The sequence below is a fragment of the Phyllostomus discolor genome, chromosome 7 (assembly GCF_004126475.2).
Source record: "Phyllostomus discolor isolate MPI-MPIP mPhyDis1 chromosome 7, mPhyDis1.pri.v3, whole genome shotgun sequence".
Classification (NCBI taxonomy): Eukaryota; Metazoa; Chordata; class Mammalia; order Chiroptera; family Phyllostomidae; genus Phyllostomus; species Phyllostomus discolor.
In genome coordinates, this window is record NC_040909.2 from 37,007,780 (window position 1) to 37,034,027 (window position 26,248).

The 26,248-nt window shown below is 41.5% G+C and overlaps 1 protein-coding gene and 1 long non-coding RNA gene across 2 annotated transcripts in view; one reads left to right on the forward strand and one right to left on the reverse strand.

Moving 5' to 3' along the window:
• LOC118501620 overlaps positions 1–26,248 on the reverse strand; it is a 92,246-nt gene that overhangs the window by 23,788 nt on the left and 42,210 nt on the right. The window contains exons 3-5 of the long non-coding RNA XR_004904254.1: positions 9,682–9,937; positions 7,972–9,406; positions 5,544–5,669 (exon numbers count right to left, since the gene is read on the reverse strand). This is a non-coding gene — a long non-coding RNA (uncharacterized LOC118501620). The remainder of the gene's footprint in view (positions 1–5,543; positions 5,670–7,971; positions 9,407–9,681; positions 9,938–26,248) is intronic.
• The window catches only part of RASA2 (RAS p21 protein activator 2), a 123,567-nt gene continuing 111,960 nt past the window's right edge, over positions 14,642–26,248 (forward strand). Inside the window, 1 exon segment of the mRNA XM_036030739.1 lies at positions 14,642–14,842. Within this exon segment, the coding sequence (XP_035886632.1) occupies positions 14,698–14,842 (145 nt within the window). The 5' untranslated portion in view covers positions 14,642–14,697.

The window sequence follows — 26,248 nt, forward strand, 5'->3', positions numbered from 1 at the left end:
TAACCTCTTCTATAACTTTTAATTTTCTGATTTGAATTGAAGAGATTGTGAATCCTATGTGTGCTCCACCATCCCATTCCACATTGAAGAAATGTTTCCTTTCTTTATGCCTGCCTTAAATGTTGTGTAAACATAAGGAGATATACACTTAAAAATGTTGCTTGCATTATTATTTGGTCAACATTTATTAGCTCCTTCATATTAATTCTCAATGAACACTTGTTGATTAAGATGTAAAAGAGTGAATCAAAATGTTAATAGTTGTATTTATGGAAACAGCAAGATGATACTAGTAGTTCATCTAGAAAAGAAAGCAAACAGGAATGGTAAGAAAAATTCCAAAGGGAATAGTAATGGGCAAGGCTTAGGTACTGAAAGTTAGTAAACAGTTACTGTGATGAAAAACATATGGTGTTGGCGCAATAATTGACAGGCTGCTTAAGTGAACAGAAATGAAAGTCATGAAACTGATGCTGACATGTAAGATTGTGTCATTTAAAGGAAAGAACACAAACCAATGAAAAAGCAAATGGTCTGTTAAATAGATGATGTTGAGACTATTGTCAATTTGGGGAAATATGCGAAGGTTGGCTGGCCTGATACACTGAAGTAAATTTCAATGACTTAGAGTGCATCAGAAATACAACATAAAAACTAAGTGCACATATCTCTAATGTCTGGAAAGAATATATATCCTGAGCACAAAAATAATGGTAGAAATAACACAAAGAAAAAAACTGAGTATGGATTTATAAAAATTGACAACTTCTATATGGTGCAAAATACCGCAAAGAAGGCTACACACACACACGCACGGAGCAACAAGGAGAAAGTGTCAGTATATCACATGTGCACACGTGTGGTTCATGTCTGTTGTTGGCAAACATTGCCTAGGAATCTATAAGAAGAAAATATTCTCCCCCGTTTCATGTCCCCAGCAAAAGGGAGCATAAAAAGCTTCTACTGCTGAGATGGAGTCAGGAGCCAGGAAAGAAAAGGCAAAATATCAGATGCCAAAAACAAGATTTTTAAAGTTTGGAAATTTGTCCGGAAGGGGAGACTAGTGAGCCAATAATTCCACTTGATAACATTGGCATGATGAAACCACTGGCAGGAGACAGCTGGGAGCTCAGCATCGCCTGAGTCAACAAGTATTTCTGCTAAAATGGACAGACAGGCCAAGGTATGCTTAGGTATTTGACATAAAATGTTTAAAAATGTTATCTCCTTCTAAGGCTTAATTAGTAACGTCTTTGGCCAGGGTTCTATTAACCATTATTTGCACACTTTTCCAGCATAATAACAGATGTTTACAGTAATGACTGAGGAACTGCGTGTTTTAGAAGTTTCTTTTCAATCATCCTTTCTCAACGAAAGTCTGGCCACCCTGTCACTATAGAATGTATTTTATCACAAATATCTGTGTCGAGCAACACCTGCATGGCACACAAGGTAATTCTATTAATTGTTCCATTCAATGACAGCTTTTGTATGACAGAAATTTTACTACAACTTAATATTCCTTTACCTGAAATGTAGAGAATGGGATTAAACAAAGCTATTGTTTACTATCAAAAGAGTAAGGAAACGGTCAGTTTAACTGAGGACATACAGCCAAATTAGAAAATGTAAAAAGTCCCCAAATGCCAGAGAAGACCCTCAATGAGCAAAAGTCAGAAGGGACTGCAACGTGTTTATTTGTCGATTGTGCAAAAAGCTGCATTTTCTGTTTTGTCCGACAGGTGGCACTGCACTAGCGCCCGGCCTCGTGAACGCAGGCTGGGGAAAGAAAGCCGCCTGGAACCACCACGACCACTTCCTGTAGCAGCGATCATGGGATCCATTTCTTTTTGTCTGTTTGATTGTGGCCTTCAAGAACCTCACTTTGTCACAAAACATAGCAACACAGGACCACACACAAGAAGGCACTTCGTAAAGTGTATGTGTTGAAACTGACTCAAATTGTCCTTCCTAGAGGTAAATTCATTTATTCATTCACTCATTTACTCGTCAGTAAATATTTTTGTGATACCTGTCATATGTCAGGCCCCATGCTTGGTGCTAGAGACATAATTATTAAAAAAAACACACATGGACCTGTTTTTATGGTCCTTATGGCTTAGTGGAGGGAAGAGAGATTACTGAAACACTCACATTAATGAAATAATCATGAACTGGGGTAAGTGGTTCAAAGGAAAAGTACAAGCCATACACCAATACAGACATCAGGACAAAGTGAACCAAAGTAGAAAGCCTGTGTACATATGGACTAAATTCTGTACAGACTGAGATGGGAATTGTCTAAAATATGAAAATCTACCCTGTGCATATCTATTAGGTTGTTAGGAGTATCTGTGACACTATTTAAAATCATCCCCTAGCCCCTAGCCCACCTTGGGAACCAATAGACACAAGAACTAATAGACACAAGAAAAGAGTCCCATTCATTTCCCACCAAACCTTACACTTCAGCTCAAGCCTAGGATGGGTTCCAAACTTGCTCTCCTAAGTGGCTATCTTTCCTCTAGCCTCTCACCCTCGAAATGCAGTAACTCGATCAGAGGCTGCACATAACCTACAACTTAAATTTCCCAAACATGGTTTTCTTCGTATCAGTTTCCTTCTCCTGGAACAAACACTGACTCTCTCGGAGCTGACATTCTCACCCTGTTACTCAAGGATCTCCGTGACTGACGTGCTCTAACTTCCTTTTAGTCCCGCCTTCCGTTGGCCCCTGCACAAGCCCTGGAGACAAAGAAGTGTATCTACCACCCCGGAAGAGACGGAAGAGACGTGCCACCTCCCTTCCCTGCCTCTTTCCCATGCCTTTGATCCTTGCCTTTTCCGGCATCCGAAGTGGCTTCCTTTCTTACCAATAAGTGATGCCTTCTTTAACATAAAATCACCAACTTTCTGGTGTTCAATGTCCTTTCTTTAAAGAAAATAAATAAACCTTGAGTGTAAAAACAGTGGGGGGTTTTAAAAGATACATGCTTGACAAAATAAAACGTTGATAACCCAATGTCAGTCCTTCCAGTAAAAACATTTTTCAAGCCGTAGAATCAGGGAAGTACAGTTGTACATGGAAGTCTCCCTTCATAGGCCCAGGGCCTGATTCCACTTGGGGAGAAAATAAACCCACGCCTGGGAGGACTGTCCTAGTCTGCAGGCCCTTGTGAGTCCAGGCTAAGGAACCTGGAGGATGGAAAAGAGCCCTTTCTTCTGTTTGTTAAGATTTGCCCTCAGAGTTCTGGTTTCCTGTCTGAGGACCTGCATCTTCTCCTGGCCATTGACTGGATAGATGCGGTCTGCCCACAGTGCTGTGGCCCCAGCCTCGCAGGCCTCTGTGCAACAACCACATGAGAACATGACGTGTGGTGGGGAAAATCATCAATATATATAAGGGTGATAGTAGTTTTGAAATACCCACTTGTGCTGCTTTCTTTCATACAGGGGTGGGTAAAAGTAGGTTAATAGTAATAAATAATATAATAATAAATAAATAATATGAGAATAAACTGTGTTTTGTATACTCATGACTGTAAACCTACCTTTGTCCACCCTTGTGCTTCCTTACCCTGACCTCTTACCCTGGCCAATATTTGCAGAGGTTTCCACTGGCCTTGGGGAGGTTTAGGATTGTCACGGAAGGGATACAAACAAGAAAGAGAGAAACAGAGAGAGAGAGAGAGGGAGAGGAGAAAGAAAAATGTAATTATCAGCTTTCGAATAGGATTTTAGGATTTTTCAGCCATATAATCTTAAAGGCTTGACTTTGTAAGAGAGAGAAGAGATATCCTAGCTTCTTGTATTTCTCTTGTTGGCATATCACAAAATAACTTGACCATGGTTTTACACAGGGAAGTCCTGGAGTAGACAGGAAAAGAAAGAGGAACATCCACCCTGTTGGTCCTAGTGGAGTACATAGAGGGGAAAAAGGAGAGGGAGGTGGTAGGGACGCCAGAGGTGACACCAATCTCCCTTCTCCAGATTCCGCCCAGAGAGGGGAGGTTTGTTAAGTAGGTGGAGGGCTCCTGAAGACTTCTCTGGGACTCTGGGACTCTGGGACTCTGGGAGGGGCTCGCCTTGCAGGTTGGCTGGCACCACCCTGGGAGTGGTTATATCTAGGTTTAACTCAACAGCACAGCTTGATTCTGCAGGTAGAGAGAGGGGATATAATCTTTTCTAGGCTGCTCCCAGAACCAGTAGGGAATAAATTGGACCAAGAGTTCCCACCTGCCCCAGAGGCCTGGAAAGTAGCTGAGGTGAGAGTCAACAGCCCTCCAGGCGCCAGCCATCACGAGGGAAAAGTGAGTCAGCAACAAGGCTGGGGGTGGATATTCTGGGTGAGAGAGAGTCAGATGGAGGATGTGGGGTCTGTAGCGGCAGCCAGAGCAGAGACTGAGTCATCAGGGAGCCCTAGCAAGTTCTTTCAGCCCAGGGGGAACCACAGGTACTGTAGACATGTCCTGGACAGCAGCTGCGCACAGAACTCCCGGGGATGGGGTGGACACAACCCAGGGAGTGTCCAGACCATCCACCCACAAGCAGTGAGCAGCAAAGATACAGAAGGTGCTGCATGACCTGAGAATCCCATCTTCTCTATGTGCCTAGGGAGTGTGTTAGCTGGAACTCCACCCCAAATCCAGATACCATCTCCAAAAGCCAGGAAGGGAGGATTCAGATATCTAAGATACTAAGCTTATTTTACAGAAAGAGATGGCCTATCTACCTAAAATGCCTATTTAAATTGTTGTGCCAGAGTATTTTCTCATCTATTCAGTGATTGGAGGCTCATAAGGAAGATAGGAATAATTTTTAGAGAAATAAAGATGCTACATCTTCTCTGCACATTTGTGAGGAGGGTGAAAAAAATCTGCTACCCTTCTCGCATATTGGTATTGCCAGCCTTTCCCATCCTCCTCCTGCTTCTAAATTTGGTGCTGCTTGGGCTGCTCAGCTCTTCCCATCCACCCACACCCAACTATGCGGGAGATTGTGGAGGGTCCAGACTGGATTTCTGGGATTTTCAATGCAGAATTGGGGAAATGGGAAAGGGTGAGAAGTGGTATAAGCCACATGGTTAGAATCTAAGGAGAAAAGAATTAAAAACCAGCTCCTCTTGCAAGAAGCCAAGGAGAACAGGGGATGGGAATGTATGCAGACACATCAGAGGGGAGTAGGGGAGGGACAGGGAAAGACGCAGGGAGAGGGCACACTGTTCTGGGGGAACAGAGTGAGAAATGGCATGGTTGGATATTTGAGGAGAGGAAAGGTTACACACTTGCATCTCATTTATATCCCTTTGGATTTTTATTCCACTCTCCCCATCGGCTCTTCCATGCACTGTGTCCATGTTCATAGAAGGAAGAAGGTAAGGGGCCACAGAGGGAAGGTATGGTGGCATCTTCATCTGCCACTTCTACCAGGAAAAGCAAAAGCCTTCTGGAAGCCCGAAGAGGGCTCCCTTTCATATCTCATTAGGTCACATAACCAACTCTAGCTGTCAGGAAGCTAGAAAAGCAGTATTGAGCTTTACTGACCTCTACGGTAAGGCAGCAAAGCAGAAGGACCCTTGTGACTGTAGACCCAACAGGAGGGGAGATGCCCAAAGTGACGTCCCCAGGCCAGGGCTGTTGTTAGTTGTCTTCTAGGTGGCTTCTTTTTGCCTTCAATCAAAAGAGGAAGAGATCAAGAATGTAATGAGAGAATGAAGCCCCAACCCTTTATTAACATGTGTAAGTATAGTATTTTTGTTGTTGTAAATTGTTTTTTATCTAATTCTTTCTAGATAAGAATTGTTTTTTTTTAATCTAATTCTTTCTTTCTAATTCTATCTGTTAAGTTAACTCTAACAGAAAAGTCTCCTGCTTCCAGCCTGGCATCTTTGACTAGCTGGAGGCCTGATGGGAAAAGCGATGAGAACCAGAGTTGAGGGTTGATTTCATGAGAGATCCTGAGCCCAAGCAGTGCTGTTTGGGGGCTCAGAACAGGAGGAGATGGCCTTTCTTAACAGCTTTGCTGACACCTGGGAGCTCAGTAGGCTCTGAGGGACCATGTTCCTGGGTTGGGCCTTGACGTTCTCAAATAGGCACCATAAAGTGGTGAGAATCTCTCAAGCTACTTCCTGAGTAGACACAGAGACAAAGGGAAGCAACAGCAGGAAAGGAAGAACGTAACAAAGCCTGCAACCCCCAACACTGGATCTAACCGAGCACTTGGGCACTCCTGGATATAAATCACTGAGGAGAGGTTGAATTATTCAGGCAAGTGGAAGGCGAAGGCACGATCAAGAACTTTGGGTTACTGATGTTAGCAGGGTTTCATGTGAAGCCACAGGCTGATATGGTTGCCTGGAGATCTGACCATAATAACAAGTATGGAAACAACTTGCTACTTTGAAATCGGGTTTTCCAATTTCCACAATAACCCACAAAACACGGAAGATGTTTAGATCTAGCCCACCACTAGACAGCAGTTCATGACCCATGAGCTTCTGCTGTCCTTGGAGTCTCTGCCAAAAATGAGCTGCTTGTGACACACACAGCCCTAGCCCAAGGGAAGGATTGCAAACCCCAGACCCTACCTCCTTCCCTTTCTCCTTCCTCATCTGACGTTGCCTTTTCTCTGCACCTAAGCTTGCTGAAAAGCTCAGGCTCAGCCCAACATGGTTATGTGGTTTGCTCTGGTTTTCCTTGTGGGTTTTAAATGCAGAATGCTGAGTTCATTTATTAGCAGCCTCTCTGAATAAGCCATCTCATTCATTTGTTCATTCATTCTTCATTCATTTGTTCACCCATCACTCATCAAACAGTTAGTAACTGCCTCCTGTGCTCTTTTATGTTTTCTGTCCACTAGAGAGGCAGAGACCAATAAAATACTGGCCAGTCTTTGAGAATCTTACATACAGGCAAACAAATAGGAATGGTAAATATGTTATGAGCATTTAACTGAATGTATACATGAGGTACTCTAGTGGCAAAAGGAAGAAGAGGCAAATTCTATGGGAGTAAACCAGGAGGGAAATCTCAGATATGACATATATTGAAATATTTCAGTTGAAATAGAAGTAGGTGTGGTGGTCTGGTGGTCAGATTTGGCTGTCTACTCTATGGCTATTGGCTTCCTTTCTTTCACAAGAGAACATTGGTTTGGTTCAGCTCTTGGTTCTCAGAGAGCAATTCACTTTTGGAAGGAGAGTCCAATTTCCAGATCCAGGGACTATCAATCAGGCTGAAACAATTATATATTCATCATGATTATGAATGAGATTTTGGAAGAATACACCTGGTCATGGTGGGAGGGAGCACTGGGGAGAAGAGTAACTTCCAGAAAAAAAAACTATATGGAAAGGGTTTTTCTCCCTGATTTAAAAAATAAAAATAGAAGAAAATGTTTCTTTCTGCCATTGAATGTTAAGGTGTTTGGAACTTCAGCAGTCATCTTGTGACCACAAGGCCAAAGCTGAAAGACTCGCATAGAAGCTACACCTGAACCTTGCTATGGTAGAGTTGATGAATTAATCATCTGTGGGTCTGTGGACCTAAGGATATTTTTTCCCCAAGTTTTTATTATGGTAAAATATATGTAACATAAAAGTGATATTCTTAGCTATTTTTACATGTACAATTCAGTGGCTTTAACTACATTCATACTGTTGTGCAACCATCACCACCGTCCATTTCCAGAACTCCTTTCATCTCACAAAACCTAAACCCTGCACTCACCAAACAATAACTCTCCAGCCCTCTCCTCCCTCAGTCCCTGGCCACCACCACGCTACTTTCTGTCCCCAGGATTTCAACTGCTCTAGGGACCTCATGGAAGTAGAATCATACATATTTGTCTTTTGTGACTGGCTTATTTCATGTAACATAATGATTAGCCTCAAGATTCAGCCATATTATATAATATATAACATATTGTATAATAATATAATTATATCGTATGTATAAGCCACATCTGGCTTACCATCATGCATCTTTCAATGAACACTTGGATTGCTTCTAACTTTTGACTTTTGTGAATGATGCTGCTGTGAACAAGGGTGTAAAACTCTCTTTGAGATGGTGCCTTCAGTTATTCTGGGTATATACCCAAAAGTAGAATTACTGAGTATCATACAGTAATCTTATCTTTCAAGATAGTAATCCTATTTTCTCAAGACCCATAAAGATTTCTTTTTTATGGACAAAATAAACTGTAATTGTTTAAGCCATTCTCTGATAGGTTTTCTGTTACTTGTAGCTAAAAGCCTCCGAAGTGGTCTGAGTGGAGAGAGTATCTTGGACAAAGGGAGCCACTGGGATACAACAGATCTGCATAGAGCCGCCTTGCACATTTAGGAAACTGCAAAGAGCTGGGCGTATCAGCCCATAAAATGCAAGTATCAGTTGCATTTGTCCTTGAAACAACAGAACCCTCCCTAACTACTTTAAGCAGGAAACCGATGTATTAAATGTATTGAGTAACTAAGACTCTCTTAGAGGGTCAAAAAGCCAAGTTGGAAAGCTTTTCACCCAAGAACAATACTCAAATCACATATCTGGTCAACACCCACAGCACTTTGGTTTGCGCAACATATAGCAGCTGGGGCCTCAACCAGTAGTAGGGCCTGAGGTCTTTGTGCTATGCCTTGCCACCTTCACTGGCAATGTCCACTTTCTCATATTTCTCTCCTCTGAATTAAAGTCTCTCATGGCTGTAGCTCCCTGGGGGAAACTAAGACACACATATGAATCCCAGGTCCAAGAGACTTTGACCTTGAGAAGGCTGAACAGAGTGTTCTGAGGCTCATCAAAATTCGGTTGGAAGAAGTGTTGCGATTGATTGGCAGTGTGTGCCATGGGTGCTATGGAAGCTTGTTATGGAAACAATGTGTGTGCTCCGCCCCCCAGATTCATACATTGAAGCCCTAATCTATCCAGTGTGGCTGCATTTGGAGATGGGGCCTTTAAGGAATTACGGTTAAATGAGGTCATAAGAGAGGGGCCCTGATCTAATAGGACTAGTGTCCTCATAAGAAGATATACCAGAGGGCTTGTTCTCTCTCTCCATGTGCATACATCAAAGAAAGGCCAGATGAGGACATAGAGAGAAGTTGGCATATGAAAGCCAGGAAGGACTCTTACCAGAAACTGAATTGGCCAGACCTTAACCTTGGAGCCAGCAACTTGGGCAAGAGCAGAAGGAGCTCAGGAAAAAGACAAGAATTCAATCTTATCCTCCCCTCCCCCAGTCCTACCACATCGCCCCATAAACCTCCCTGCCTGGGGCAGATGTGTAAAGAGGAGACATTTTTACTTTGAAATAAGAAGTTTTGATTATTGTTCTGCAGTGGACACTTATATTACTGACAGGAGTGTCCTGCATGAGACTTCACTCATGGCAGGAGAGAAGTTTAGTCCTAGGGCAGGGAGAGAAGGGTATAGAGGGAGGAATAACTTTTTTTTTGACCCACAGAATTCTGCTTATGCAATAAAATGGCTAGTACACGAATTGCTGGATTCTCCTTCTCCTCCTCCTCCAAACTGCCCTGTTCTGCCAGTCCCTTCCTTCTGGACTCCTCTTTGTCTCCAGGAGCAACCCGTGCCCTTCTTGGCTCAAATAAGAGTCTCCTATGGCTCTCTTCTAAAGCCAGCTTTTCCCCTTTGTGACTAAACCCCCAACCAGCTTTCTCACCTCCAAAATAGCATGGAAGCTGCTCAGAAATTGCTCTCACCATCAGGAATGACTTCCTCTAAGAACTAGGCTCACCCAAACGCTCACCACTGGGAAATACCCAGTGGGAGATGGCTCTTCCTAGGATGGCATTGGAGTAGCGTGGCTGGGTATACGCATTGCAGTCAGACTGAATCAGGCCCAATCCCAGATGTCCTACTTACTAGCTGCCTGAACTGCGGAAGTCTTCTCACCCTTCTGCACTCACAGATATCATCTATAAAACATAAATTACAATACCAGCAAAACCAACAATAAACAATAATAGTATCAACCACATATGGGTTCACATGCACAGTCTGGCACAAAGTAAACAGTCAGCACATGCCTCTATTAGTTCCAGTGATTAGCCAGCGGATAGAGAGACTTCAGAGAAGTTCCCCCTTGGACTTGCATTGTTAAACCTCCCTCCTCATTTACGTTTTCCCCACCCTGGGTTTTGCTGTAAGAGGGGACTTTGAGCCAGCTCTGTAGCCAGTTTCTTTCTAGTTCCACCTAACTCTCCTTTCTCTTTCCTCAAAGTTTGGAAAAACACAAGGTCATTATCTACCCAACCACCATTCCACTGTCCTCTCATGGCACTGAGGAGGGGACTGTGAGGTGACACATTGATCTCCGACCTGCAATGAGTACAGTCAGGTGGGTCGCCAGCCACATCCTCCTTTGCTGACTATTGGAGGTGCAAACTCAGATATGTTAGTCAGGTGGGTGACAGGCTCCTCGGCCTCAGGAAACCTTAGCTATTCCTTTAGATTATGAAAATCAGCTGGGCCATGGCCTGAGGTCCTCTGGCCTGGTTCTCGCCAATGGGTGGAACATTTCTCCAGCTACATGGTGAATGGACAAATCTGCCCAGACAAATAGAGAAATTCCTTGAATACAGAGTGGCAGATGAAACAAGTGCACTTTTGCCCAGCTTTTCAGTTTTCTTTTCGGATCCACTGTTTTACCAGTTTGAAAAGACAAGAAGAGTGCAGTGGAGGTGGAGTGGATATGCTATCAAGTTCAAAAGCAGTGAGACTGAGAAACAGCTCAAGTCAGACTGGCCTAAGAGCAGAGACTGTCCCCTGGTCCAACAGCCAGGCCTTTAGCACCCTCCTCCAGGAACTGAGCAAATCTGAAAATATTTTTAATGGAGGAATTGGAAGCTTTAGGATAAAAACTTGTCCATACTTTTTGGGCACAACCTTGTGATAGCCCAGTTTGCCTTGTTAAGGTAAAATGTTAAAAGTCTATTTTGACTATTCCGCACATAATACTATTCTGAGTATTTCCATTCTCACCTCACCTTCTACCAGTCCAACTTTACCAAAACGAAAGATGCCGATTGGTTTAGAGGTTGTCTGTACCATGTAACTGAGTGAATAATGCTTAATATACAAATGGTACTCTGATGAGCTGATGGGGAAATCAAGTCAACAGTGACCAAAAGAACTTGCCTTCCTAAGTCCACTAGAAACAGTTCTGCCTCAGGAGACAGTAAAGCCCTATGTAAATAATCTCCATTTAAATACTGAAAAGCAAGCACATTTTTCTTCTCCTCTCTCACCAGAAAGAAGGTAATAAATAACTCAGGACCAGGAGATACCCCTTTTATTGCTGTGTTAGAGGTTGATGGGTGCTGATTCACAACCACGCTGTGTAAATGACAAGTCCTGGAATTAGTTGCTAGCTGTAGGACATCTTCTTATTAGAAGCAATGCAGTTTTCCTACCTCAGCCACCATGAAGCAAGCCAGTTTATTATGGGTGGAAATGACTGAATGAGTTAAAAACTGGTGAAGAAAGAGGAAAGGACATAGTAGTGAATGGTTGCTCATCAGAGCAGAGGGGGTAGAGATAGGAGAGGTGGCCTTTAAACACATTCATTAATAATTTGAGGAAGGAAGTGAAGTGCAAGTTTGTGCATGATGCAATATTGTTCCAGTTACTAAACATCATGAAGAAATGAGAGGAACTCTAGATGAATTTAAAACACAATGCAAGGGCAATAAAAGGAAGGAGAGGTAACAGCCTTCTTGTAATTGTACTGTGAGTAAATCTTATTTAGTCTTTATAAAATTTTATTTCCTAACTACTTTACACTAAGGAAACACTGACTCTGCTAAAGATCTGTGAAAATCAGGCCAGTATCAGCAACAAAATAATAATGTCCTTAAATGTTTAGAGTAATTAGGAATGATCTTGGATGAAGAAGAAAAATGGAGTTTCTGGGTTTTAGTGAAACAGCATGATAATTCTGAAATCTGCAATAGGAAGACCGTTTCAGAGAAAAAAGTGGAAAGTCACTTCATCTAAAATTGTTTTCATATCTTTAGTAACAGTTTATCAATAGAGTTACGGACTTAAGGTTAAGCTAGTGAAAAAGAAGAGAAATTAGGAGACTGTACAGATATTGATATTTTAAAAGGGAACACAGCTTTAAAAACTAGCTTTTAATTTCAAATTACAGAATGTTATTAAAGTTTCCCATTCCTATTTTAACCTTTTTGGACAGGTATGATAATGAATAATAAATACAAGTCAGAATTTTCAAAACAGGTACGGTAATCTTCAAGTCTGCTGAGTGGAGGAAGTGAGTGATTCAATCCATTTATTCAACAGATATTTATTGAAGGAGTTAAAAATGAAAATCTAGGAGAAGAGATAAACAAGTACACAGGCACATAATACCATGTAGAAAGTGATCAATGCTGCAAAACAGCACAAATGAGAACCTCTGTCTACGTGAGAAAGAGATAGATGAATGGATGAGGCAGCCTTTGGCAAGGCAGGAAGAAGGTCAGCCCCAACAGAGTCAGGATAGCGAGAAAAGTGACTCAGTGTGGCTGGTGATAAGAGGAGTTAGGTAAGCTGGGTCTAGTTCCAGTACTGGACATTTGCCTGAGGAATTTTGACTTTATTCTGCTGTCATTTCTAGCACTCTTAATGGCCTATAGTGAAGCTCGCTGGTTATTGATGTGTTTTAGAGTGGACGAGTGACAAACTCCAATTTTTCCTTCAGGAAGATTAATTTAAGTGGTGCGTAGGAGGAATGAGAGGGATGGGAGACCTCTTAGAAAAATTCCAGTCAAGAGCATAAGGCTATGTTTACTGAGTTAATTCTACTATATATCCAGTATTCCCCAAAATGCTCCACACACATACTCTCAATAATTATTTAATCCTGATAATAACCCTTTGAAGAAGTAGGAGTAAGTATAGCATTCCCATTTTACTGTTAAAAAACAGATTCAGAAAGGTTGATTAAATATTGTTGTGCATATTAAAGTGGTAGAATTAGGCTCCAACCCAAGTCTGCCTGTCTCATAAGCTCATGTCTTTTTAAAAACAAACAAAAAACCAAACACTATAACGTGTTGATACTATTCAAATGATGATTACTTTAACAAGGCCCATGACAGGGAATGGAAAGGAAAGGAAGGGAGAGGAGATTTTGGCAGAGTCAGAAGGATGTGACAACTGAAAACAGTATGATGACAAGGGATTTAAAAGAGTCAAAGTTTTTAGCCAAGATAACAGAATATTGCTGTGAACTCAGTTTTGAAAAGGAAAATAGGAAATCAAGTTTCAGACTTATTGTTTGAAACGACAGCAAAACATCCACATAAAAGAGGTAAGTTCACTTTCTCCAAAATGTGTAAATATCATGTAGAGATCACCAGCAACACACCCAAAATTGGAAGTGTCACTCTTCAGTGACAGACATACTGAGGCTATTCTCTCTGGCTGTTCAGCCTTTGCACAGTGGTTTCTACCCCTCATCACGTTTCTGCCTCTCCAGGCTTGTCTTCAGTTCGCCCCTCAGTGCCTTTTCCGGGAAGGTTCCCCAGTTTCCTGATCTGAGTTCTTTTCTCCCAGTGCTTCTGTCCTTTTTGTCTCCCCATAGACTGAGCTGCTGGAGGGCTGGGGCTCTCTTCACCTTGACCGTTTTATAGTCTCTGAGGCTATCACTAATGCTGAACCTCAAAAAATGTTTGTTGACAGACTGACTGATTCCTATTGTTACCCTGGAAAACAACTACCCTGCCCTATTAAGTCACAGTTTCTTCCTTTTCAAGGCACTTCAGCGAACACCTCAAGACCAGGAAATCATCTTCCTCATCACATACCAGGGTATTATTCACGCAGTTTACTCACTGTAAAGAGTTCCCTTGATATAAAGCTAACCACTAGTCAAAGACTGAAGAATTACCTAGTGTCAATCAACTTTTTAACAAGCCCATTTATGGAAGGGGGGTATTGTGGGGAGACCCAACCCTTCTTTGCTGTATCTGAAATACACAAGTGTAGTAAAGGCGTCAGAATTCCTCTGCGGGAGAGTGTCAGGCACTGCACTCATGGTGTAACTGGGGACTATGATCCCTTTTTTCACCAGCTTTTGCAAAGCATGTTCTTAAAAATAAGGATTTGTGTTAAAAATAAGGATTTGCATGTAGTTTGTGGTGTGTGGCTTGGGAGTAAGGGACATAAGGATATTATTGAGAAAATCTCTAATGCACCTCTTTAGAATAAGGGAGTTTTGAGGTCCACCGAATTGTCAAATTCCATTCTACTCCACAGGCAGTTAGTTCCCTTGAGCGTTAGGAGGTATGGAAGTCCGGTGGTGCAAAGAACCTAATTACCAGGAGGATTTGGGGATTTCGGTAGGGCCGGGGTTTTCCCTAAGTGGGTTTTAAGGCTGCTCAGAGCTACGACTTGGAGCCTCACTAGGCCAGCACCTGGGCTTTTATGCGTCAAAGAGGAGGAAAGCCAGAAGTTCGGTTCCCGTGGAGGCAGGAGAGAGGGTTCGGGGTCGCGGCGCGGAGATTGTGCGGGCCCGGGTGGGGCGGGGGCGGGGCCGCGACGGGGCGGGGCGGGCAGTGGAGGCCGGGGGCGGGGCCAGGCGCGCGGCTAGCACTCTCTGGGGGCCACTGGGCTCCGCCTCGCAGGGCTACGCAGGCAGGCGGCGGGGCTGCGGCACGGGCCGGGCAGCACCATGGCGGCGGCGGCAGCGGTAGCAGCGCCTGATGCTGCGGCGGCTTCTTCCGAAGCGCTGGCGGTAACTGCGACGGTAGAGCCCGAAGCTGGGGACGAGGACTGTCGCGAGGTCCGAGTACTGCAGAGTCTGCGGGGCAAGATCTGTAAGTGGGGGACTGGCTGACGGGACCCACCCAGCAGCGGTGCGGCCGCGGGGCTGAGGGGGCGGCGTGCGCGCCGGGGTGGCGGCGCCGAGCCGCGCTGGGGTCCCGGGAACATGAGGGGGCCTGGGCGGGGGCCTGGCTGGGCGAGACGCATGGGGAGAGCGAGCGTGGGTGAGCCTGGAAGAGGGGTGTGTTGGGGGAGGCGTCGCCCGGACAGGGCGGCGTGGGCTAGGCTGCCCCTGTCGGGAGGGAGTGGAGAGCCGGGAAACTGCCCGGGACTGGGGCGCCTGGGCCGCGCCGGCCTGAGGGGCTCGTCTTGGGGGCGCGGCCTGGACGCGCGGACGCCCCAGCTTGGGGCGCGGGCCGGGGGCGTGAGGCGCTTCCGGCCGCCTCAGTCGCAGGCCTGCGGGCGGCTGCGGGCTCCCCGGAGCAGCCCGGAGGTGGGAGCCGAGCCGTAATTATCGGAGGCGCGGCCGGTGGAGGAGGGCGGGGAAGTGAGGCTGGCCGGGAGGGGAGGGGGCTGCCTGTTTCCTGGGCTCACGATCCTGGGCGAGGTTGAAAAAGGCGCCCCAGTCAGGAGAAACAGGCCGCCCTGGGACTCGAGTGGCCTCCGCGCTGGTGTTCGGGAGGGGTCGGGGCCAGACACCTGTACTCGCCCCACTTGAATCGAGAGACGGCGTGCCTGAGTTCAGGCAGGATGTAGTGGCTTCCTGTGAGCAGGTCTCAAAACACAGTCATCCAACCAGGTCTCTTAACCCACTTAATTCATTTCCTTCTCATGCATTTATGAACGGGCCATACTAGTTGACTTAATACAAAATTTTGCTTAGAGCATTATCATAGGCCATTTGAGTCCAATCATTGCACATTTATTTTGGGGGAAAAAATGACTCTTTGGCATCAAATTGCCATTTTTTTTTTCCACAGTAATTTATTCAGAGGAAACACTTTTTTCCCTATTCGTAAAATATAGCAATAAACTTTGTTTTTGCTTTTGTCAAATATTAGTTTTCTTGATTCAATATCTTCAGACTGCAAACGTGCTTCATGTTTCATGTAAATAAACCTTAGTTATGACTAGTACTTTTTACTTTGTATGAAGGAAATCGAATTGCATTCAAATGGCTAACAATCCTGTTTCTTACACAGGATGTAAGATTTTCCTCTTTGTAAATAGTGATGTTACTAATTGAGCTTGGATTCTCCCACTGCTCTCTTGTCAAGTTGCTCTCCCTTTCAAGTACTTGAGATTTTATGAAACCTTAGAAGCAGTTATGTTAAATTTTTTTTCACCTTTCTGTACCCAGAAGTTGTCCTCAGGCCATTAAGAGAGTACAGTTCTTAAGACCTGAAAAATGACACCAGGGAAGTAGATCTTGTCTGTATCCAACTTCCCAGCATTGAAGTTACCTTCTAGGGTATAAAATCTTTTTAAGAAGTCAAATATCTTTACTTGATATTAGTATATATCTAGTTTAATATTTGAGAAAACTGTAAATGGCCAGAGTTTCCCACTTGATCTAATTTCCCAAATTTTTTACCACTTTACGTTTTAGTGTCACTTGATGCTAGGCCCTCTCCATTGGAGCCTCACTGATTTACATAGCTGCAGATTATACCATGGAAGTACATATACACATGTCTTGGAGTTGAGGGTTGGGGTTAGGCTGTTTCCAGAGGGACTTAGCTGCCCTACACGTTCACCTACTCCTCGGCAGATATCACATAAGAGATATAACTAAGTGAAACTTGGGCCAACAAACAAGAAAACACAACTTTGTTTCTATGGCTTAGAGCAACCCCACTAACCCAGCGGTGGAGACTGAACTGGAATAATACTACCACTTTAACCGTGGTCAAAGTTTTACATCTGTTATCTCAGTTTCTTGCCTTTTGAATTGCTCAGCTTATAGCTTAGGTCATAGAGTGTCTGCTTCATAGGAGAAAATGTACTAGGATACTTATATATGAAACTTCTTTCTTTGCTCTCCTTTTAGCTGGTATAATCTAGAGTTGGTTGACATTCAGGACACTGAAGAAATGCTGTTTTCTGTTTGCTTGAAACTGACATGTGGGTTTTGCATGGTGGGGGTTGGGGGGACTGGAAGAGTCATTAATAGGTGCTAAAGTCACAGAAATGGGATGATGGTGGTTGTGACACTGAAGACACTAAGCATCTTGTGGGTGGAGGTAACCATGTCAGCGTTTCCTTTCACCATATTGGGAGACCTTGGAGTAAAGCCTGATAGTGCCCACTAGCCTGGAGATGTGCTGGCAGAATCCAAACTGCTGACTGAGAGTCTCAGATCTGGAGAATTAGAGATCTACAGAGCTGAGAGGGACCTTGAAAGGAAATGTCCTTTTTTCTGAACTGGGGTAGGACCCGTCAACTCCCAATCATACTAGCAAAAAAATGGGCATGGATTGATTTATATATCTTTAAAGTTCTAGAGATAATAGGGCACAGCCTTTTTTAGGGGTTTCATTCCAGTATTTATTAGTTTCCCATATAGTTTACAAGGTGAAATACCAGGTTGACAGATTGAAAAACCATTTGTGGTGGCCAGTATTAAATAATCAGCTGCCAGTAGCAAATCTAGTGTTGCTGACAATATTTTTTGTTTTACGTGCTTATCCCAAATTCCCTTAGGTCCTTTTAGTGTGCTAGGAAACCATGGCAGTTCCAAATGGTCTGCTTCATTAATATTCAGGAGGCAGGTTTGGCTGTTGGGTATCCTACAATTGTCATGTGAACCCTTGATGAAAGAAATTAAGGGTTACTTCAGACGCCACCTTGGTCTGAACTTTGTGCAGTGAGTGGCAGGTATGCTAGCGCGGCCGAAACAATTTTCCATTGCCCACCCAGCCCCCCAAAACACAGACACACAAGCGAAAGAAGGGGATTAGGGCTTTCTCCTTCATACTTTCATGCTTCATGCTGTTATTTTATGGTGTCCTTTTCGTTTACTGCTTTTTGTTAGTAAGTTTGCTCTTGTCTGATTAAATCAGATTGTGAACTGCTGCTGAAAGAGCCCATGTCACCTCATGCATGGGTTTACCTGATCAAGGGAGACCAGATTTATAAGGGAGCCAAGTTTGAGGATTTGTTACATTGAGATGTATGGTATAATACAAAATCTGGGACCATGATATGTCCTAGAACCTGTTTGAATTCCCGATACCTTCAGATGAAAGAATGACCTAGGACTACTTGGCAAAGGTACATACGATCTGTAGGGTATGCTATAGTTTAGATGCTTGGTCAGGTTAGTTATGTAGGTTTGAATCTTCACTTAATTTCCAACTTTTGTTAACCTCTGTGTGCCTCTATTCTCATGTATAAAAGGGGGATAGTAAAAACAGGTATCTCCCAGGATTGATTTGAGGATTAAATAAATGCTATTCTCTAATTATTTCTTCTGCTAGAATCAGGGGCAGTCATCAACTATCTCTTAAGAAGGAGTAAAGTAGGAAATAAAAACTAATCTTTATTTGATGTTCTTATCCAACGTGTACTGGAATTTCCTGGTATGCAAAGCTGATTAAAATCAGAAGACCTGTATTCTGTTCCCACATTGTTAATTGTTATTCTTGTGATGACTTTAGGTAGCTAGCTCACTTACTTTGCGCTTATCTTCCTCATCTTTAAAGTGGGAATAATGCTTCATCATCTATGTGTATTATGCACGTGACAACTTTCGGCAGCTAGCTCACTTATCTTTGAGCTTATCTTCCTCATCTTTAAAATGGGAATAATGCTGCATCTTGTACTCGTTGTTCCCTCTAGCTGGGAGTGTTTTTCTCCTTTCTTTCACCCCATATTTATGTTGGAGAACTCCTGCTCATACTTCAGAAGCCTCCATGTCATGTCCATATCCTGCCTCTCCTTTGGGGTACTGCCACCCTTATCCCTAGAGAGAAGGTGTTAGGGCTTTGTACTGCTGGGGAATTGCAATTCCTTGTCCATTTCTTTATTATCTATCACATTTCATAAAAATTATCCTATTAGACTGTGAGCTCTTTCAATGAATAAGAACACAAGAATGTATTCTTACTCATTTTTAAAAAAATTATTCCAATGTCAGCACGATGCCTAAAATAGTATAGGCCTTTAGAAAATGCTCTACCTCTCATGTGTCACTCTGAGGAGGAGGATTTGAGATACAAGATATGAAAGTGTTTTCTAAGTTTTACAGCTAAACAAAATAGAAGAGATGAAATTATTAAGAGAAAACTACATGGATCTGTGGCAGGAAGTTTATCCCTTACAAAATCACAGTGCCTACTGAGTTTAGGTTTGAACTGTTGCCAAAGCTGCCTCATTAAGAAAATGATTAAATTTTTCTAAATGCATTGATTGCTCATTATTAGGGGATTTCAATATTGTTCTGACTGTATTTCATGAATATTGTTACTAATTGGTCTTGAGCCCTGTAAAGAAAAAATCTCATAATCACCTTACACATTAAATGTTCTTTAATTATCATGGCAGGTTTGATTATTTTTTTTTTTAGTAGTGAAGTATAAATCAAAACTTTTTATTGACTGCAATAGAATTGAGAGGGAGAGATTAAAAAGACTTTATGCTAAGAATTCATTATCAGATATTTGAAATGAGATATTATTTAATAAATTAATAGTGGAAAGATTTAAAAAGGGTTTGTTCATGCTAAGAATTCATTATTGTCAGAAATTTGAAATGAGATGATGAGTTATTTAGAAAGGAGGAAGAATCCATCTTTCAGATGAATAGAAATGAGAGAAAAGGTTCTTTGTAAAAGTTCACAGAGCAGTCTGCTAATCATTTGCTCTGAGGAGGACAGGAGGTAAACCTCAATGAGTTCATAGAGTTTTGGGTTTTGTGTGTTTTTTTTTTTTTTGAACTTAGAACTCTTTGAGTAGACTCTAAGAGACTGTGGAACTAATGTAGCTGAAATAAAACCTATCATTTTATCCTTTAATCATAGATGCTAATCCTATTTCCTTGTTAATGTGTTTTATGAAATTATTTGACAGTGATATCAGGTTACGTTTTATCTATTAATGAAGTTCTGTGCTCTTGACAACTGCCAAAGTTTTTTTGTATAGCCATTGATTAATGTAAATTAAGAAATATGTATATTAAGACATTTCTATCATATATATCTTTAGTTTTAAAGGTCATTTTAGTCATCAAAAATCCCTGGCTAAAATAATAAACCTTATAAGGTTGTACCAATACACAGCAGTGAATAATAATTGACAAATATTTATTAAGATCTTGGTTCTAACAACTTTGCTGATCTCCTGTTTTCTTGTAAAGAAACAGGTAATAAGGGGTTTAGATATGGGTCTTCAATATCCCTTTTAGCACTAAGTCTTTGATTATTTTAAACTTGAGCCATTCACTTTAGATGCATTAGATGCTTTGACTTTAATGCCTAAATGTATTTAGTATGCCTGTTTCATATAAGATGCACTATTTTTAAAATCTTTAAGATTTATTAGATCAGATTGAGTCCTAAATTTTTTTTCTGTAAGCATTACTTAATTTAGTCAGCAATACCTACTACATAGGCTGAATGATAGGGCACTAACCCATTGGATTGTGATTGGGCCTAAGCTGTGAAAGGGATGAAAAAGTTCCTTACTAGTTTATCCTAAAGTGTATATTAAGCAATAGTTGTTTTTAGATACTTGTATTCTTAGAGAATTATAGAAGTTTAGAGCTAGAAGGTAGAGAACATATGTTGCTCTGTTCCCTCATTTTATTTATTTATTTATTTATTTATTTTCTAAGGTTTTATTTATTTATTTATTTTTAGGGAAGGGAAGGGAGGGAGAAAGAGAAGGAGAGAAACATCAGTGTGTGGTTGCCTCTCACATGGCCCCAGTTGGGGATGTGGCCTGCATCCCAGGTATATGCCCTGACTGGGAATCGAACCTGCGATACTTGGGTTCACAGCCCACGCTCAATCCACTGAGCTACGCCAGCCCGGGTTGTTCCCTGATTTTATAAATAAAGAGGTTGACAACCATAGCCCATGTGTCACACTGTTGACGGCCTGTTGGGCGCTAGTCCACTAATACTGTCAAAGTTCTTTCTAGCCCTGGCTGTGGTGTGGCTCAGTGGACTGACTGAGCACCGACCGGCCTCTGAACCAAAAAGTCATCAGTTCGATTTCTAGTCAGAGCACATGCCTGGGTTGTGGGTCAGGTCCCCAGTTGGGGGGCATGTGAGAAGAAACTGATAAGACATTTCTCTCACACTTTGATGTTTCTTTCCCTCTCTTTCTTCTGCCCTTCCTCTCTCTCTGTAAATAAATAAATAAATAAATAAATAAATAAAATCTAAAAATTTTTGTCTTTCTAAAATGCCACCTAGGATGAGTCATTAGTATTGTTGCACATGTACTGCATTTAATATAAGATTATGCTGCCTATATAGTGATATATCCAGTAGTAAATGATTGTGCTGTCTACAACTCATCTGTTCCATTTTAAGAACTTTGTGAAGTGGTTAGGATTAATGATGAGACTGATTGTGACTCAGGTGGAGATTGAGTCTGGATGCTTCTCTATTTGTGTTGTGCTCTAACTCAGCTGTTTTCAGTCCTGACTGCTGATCAGCGGGCATCACCTGTGAACTTAAATTCTGATGCCCAGGCTCTACTCCAGACATACTGGATAAGAATTTCTGGGCTGGTACCTGGACATCTGTAGGCTTAAAACATGCCACAGAGGGTGATAATGGGCAGCTAGGATGGTAAACCTTTGCTTTAGCCAGTTGAATAGACTAGCCACAAACTACCCGAGTGGTAGCAACCTGCTGTGCATGACCTTTAAAGGGAACTAATACAGTTTTGGTGTGATCACAGGGAGGTTTAATTTGTTTATTATAAAAATAAACAAAATAATACACATACCTGTTATAAAACTCAAAAGATACAAAAGGATAAACATTGAAAAATATGTTTTCTTCTGTTGTCCCCTAGCCATTCCGTCTTCAGAAGCATGACTAGTTTTTTGTATATTCTTACAAAGATATTAAGTATTTAGAAGCATAGGCATATGAGTATTACCATCTCTATCAGCAACACTCAAATAATAGCAAAATAGACAGGTTGTTTTTATCTTGCTATTTTATATTTAACAATAGTAGTCTGAAGATTTTTCATACCTGTATATATAAAATGCTGCCTCATTTTCTAAACTACAAGGTCCAACAGAAGTAATGCTTGCTTGAATGTGGTTGGTATGGTAATAATATGGATACAGTAATTTATAGTTTTAATATGAACATTTCACCTAAAATGTTGTATGGTGTGCTTGAGTGTGATATTATGTTACAGAATTACATGCTTATGATTTTGTAATAAAAGTTTGTAATAAAAGGGCATATTTGTGCTGGACCTTTTTTTTTTTATTGATTATGCTATTACAGTTGTCCCAGTTTTTCTCCCTTTCCACTCCTCCACCTAGTACCCTTCATCCCCTCTGGCAGTCCCCACCTTAGTTCATGTCCATGGGTCATGCATGTAAGTTCTTTGGCTTCTCCATTTCCTATACTGTTCTTAACGTCCCCTTGTCTATTCTGTACCTACCAATTTATGCTTCTTAATCCCTGCACCTTTTCCCCCATTCTCCCCTTTCCCTCTCCTAGCTGATGATAACTCTCCAAAGGATTTCCATATCTATGATTCTGTTTCTGTTCTGTTTGCTTAGTTTGTTTTTTAGATTCAATTGTTCATGGTTGTGAATTTATTGCCATTTTAATGTTTATAGCTTTGATCTTTTTCTTAAGTAAGTCCCTTTAACATTTCGTATAGTAGTGGCTTGGTGATGGTAAACTCCTTTAGCTTTACCTTGCCTAGGAAGCACTTTATCTGCCCTTCAATTTTAAATGATAGTTTTGCTGAATAGAGTCATCTAGGTGTTAGGTCCTTGCTTTTCATCACTTTGAATACTTGTTGCTAGTCCCTTCAAGCCTTCAAAGATTTTTTTTGAGAAATCAGCTGACAGTCTTGTGGGAATTCCTTGGTAGGTAACTGTCTGCTTTTAAGATTCCCTCTTTTTCTTTCATCTTTGGCATTTTAATTATGATGTGTTCTGGTATGGTCCTGTTTGGGACCAACTTGTTTGGGACTCTCTGTGCTTCCTGGACTCGTATGTCTATTTTTCCTTCACCAAATTAGGGAAGTTTTCTTTTTCAAATAAAAAAAATAAAATTTACTTTTTCAAATAAGTTTTCAATTTCTTGCTCTTTCTCTTCTTCCGACACCTCTACGATTTGAATGTTGAACAAGACAACATTTGAAGTTGTCTTGGAGGCTACTTAGCCTATCCTTGTTTCTTTCTTTTTCTTTTTTTGGATTCTTTTTTCTTCTTGCTGTTCTGATTAAATGCTTTTTTCTTCCTTATGTTTGAAATCATTGATTTGATTGTTGGCTTTATCCACTCCACTGTTGGTTCCCTGTAAATTTTTCTTCACTTAGTGCAACTTTCATTTCTGCCTGGGTCTCTTATACAGTTGAAGTACCCAGTGAGTTCCCTGAGCATCCTAATAACCATTGTTTTGAACTCTACATCTGCTAGATTGCTTATCTCCATTTTGTTTAGTTCTTGTTCTGGCATTTTGTTCTGTTCTTTCATTTGGGCCTTATTTCTTTGTCTCCTCATTTTGGCAGTCTCCCTGTGTTTCTATGTATTAGATAGAGCTGCTTTGACTTCCTATCTTAGTAGTGTGGCCTATTGTAGAAAAGCTCAGTGGTAGGTTGGATGGGGTAGAGCCTTAAGATAATTGCCAAGGTGGGGCAACCCATGTGATCCAGGTTGATGGATCACATAGGAGTGTCAGATATGGTGTTGTTGCTCCGTGGCTATGTGTGTGGACAGGCTCAGAAAGTGGACAGTGCCACTGCCTGACATCTGGGGCTTTGTCTGGGAGGAAGCTGTCCCTCAGCACTTGTCCTGATGCCAGGTACTTCAGTTCCTCCCTGTATATGTCACTAGTACCCTTCCAGCTGCTGCCTCTGTGCTGGAGCCCAAAAGGAATGAGTTGGCCAAAATCCTAAGTGTGTTGTGGGCTTTTTAAGAGGAAACTTCTGAGAATCTCATTCTGCTGCCCCAACCCCCAGTGGTTTTTACAGCCAGAAGTTTGCGAACTTACCTTTCTGACAGTGGAACCCTGGGCTGTGTAGTCTGGTGTGGGGCTAGGATCCCTTGCTCGGAGGTATCCCTCCCGATTTTTGTTCACCACATGTGGGTATGGGACTACCCATTCTGTTTCTACCCCTCCTGTTCATCTGGATGAATGTGGCTTTTTTAATTCCTTAGTTGTCTGACTTCCATATAGCTTGCCTTTCTGACAATTCTGGATGATAGTTGTTTTGTAGTCTAGTTGTAATTTTCACTGTGAGGAGGTTGTTTTCATTGTCATTTAGGTTGTTTTCATTGTTTGCTATTACAAACATTACTGTAACAAATAACTTTATACGTATGTCATTTTTAATATGAATATATGTGCCTATCAGTAGGATAAATTCCTAGATTTTATTAATTTAATAGATGAATTGAATGGTATGTACATTTTTTATGTGGAAAGACAATGCCAAACTGCTTTCATAGAAACTAGAGCAATTTATGCTCCTACCAGCAGTCTATGAATGTTTCTTTACACCCACATAGTGTATATTTTAAAACTTCTTGATCTTTACTTGTCTGTAAAATGAAAAGAAACTTCTAATTTGTAGTATTAATTTGTACTTCTTTGAAATGGGGTTAAGGATTGCTTCATTTTTTTTAAGATTTTATTTATTTTTAGAAAGAGGGAAAGGGAGAGAGAAAGAGAAGGAGAGAAACATCAATGTGTGGTTGCCTCTCGAGCCCCTCATACTGGGGACCTAGGCATGTGCCCTGATTGGGAATCAAACTGGCAACCCTTTGGTTTGCAGGCTGGCGTTCAATCCACTGATCCACACCAGCCAGGGTGGGTTGCTTCATATTTTTAAGAGCGATTTTTCTTTGCATGTTTTTGGTGAACTTGTCTGTTACTTTTGTTTTTCCCCTATTGGCTTATCTCGTTCTTCATTCTGACTTATGGGAATGTTTTATGCAATATGGAAGTTAGCCTTTTTTTTCTTTTCAGTGGAAAGATATTTAAAAATTAAGATGCTTTGGTTGATGCCTGCATGTATTCTTGAGGAGAAGTTGCTTGTGAGATTCAGTGAGGGCAGTCAGTTGTTGGTTTCATCTACTTATATCATTTCTGATACTAGAGTAAAGATGGAAAAAGAACTGTTTGAGGAAAGGTAAGTCAAGACTTATAAACAGGAGTTAAAAGACAAACAATAGTTTGGGAGAAGATTTGTGCAGCAAATCCTATAGACAGAAAGAAAACACTTATATAACCCTTATTCTGTGCCAGCCACTGTTTTAAAACAGTTTAAGCATATTAACTAATTTAATCCTCACTGTATTTGTAAGTACAGTTATTGTCCACATTTTGCAGGTAAGGAAGCTGAGAGACAGAATGGCTAAACTAAGTAACTTGACCAAGATCAGACAGCTAGTGCTTGTTGGAGCTGTCATTCAAACTGGGAAGACTGACTCTACAGTCCATCCTGTTGCACTGAACATACTATGCTATACTGCATCTCTATCTGTTAGTATCCACAAGATAGTAAAAGTTCACACAAACTTTAAAAAGGAAAAGGCCATTAGAAAAATAAAGGTGCCCTGACTGGTGTTGCTCAGTGGGTTGTGTGCTGTCCCACAAGCAGAAAGGTCATGGGTTCAATTCCAGGTCAGGTCACATGCTTGGGTTGTGGGCTAGGCCCCTGGTTTAGGACATGCGAGAGGCAACTGATCAATATTTCTCTTGCAAATTGACATTCCTCTCCCTTTTTTTCTCCCTCTGTTCCCCTCTTTCTAAAAATAAACAATCTTTTTAAGAAAGAGAAGAAAAATAAAGGATATAATAGACATTTCACAGAAAAGGAGATACAAAAGGTTAGGAAACAGGAAAATACTTGTAAGATTTAACAAAAATTAATCAGGGAATATAAATTTTAAAAAGTCACCAGTCTGAAAACAAAAACTTGTTAATTTCAATTCTTGGTGAGGATTTAGAGAAAAGGTACTTTCCTCACTGTTGTTATGAATTTAAATTGGTAAAGCATTGTTGAAGAGCATTTTGGCAGTATCTGTTAAAAATTTTTGAGTGTATATACCCTCTGCATTTCTACATCTCCATTTCTACCTTATGGAAACACTTGTGCATTTGCAAAAGAGGCACATACAAAGATGTTTAATGTTGCCTTGTTGGTTAAAGCAATTAGAGACAACTTGGGTCCATCAATAGTAAAATAGCTAAATAATATATTCCTGTACATATTCTATAGCAGCTAAAAAGAATGAGGTGTATAC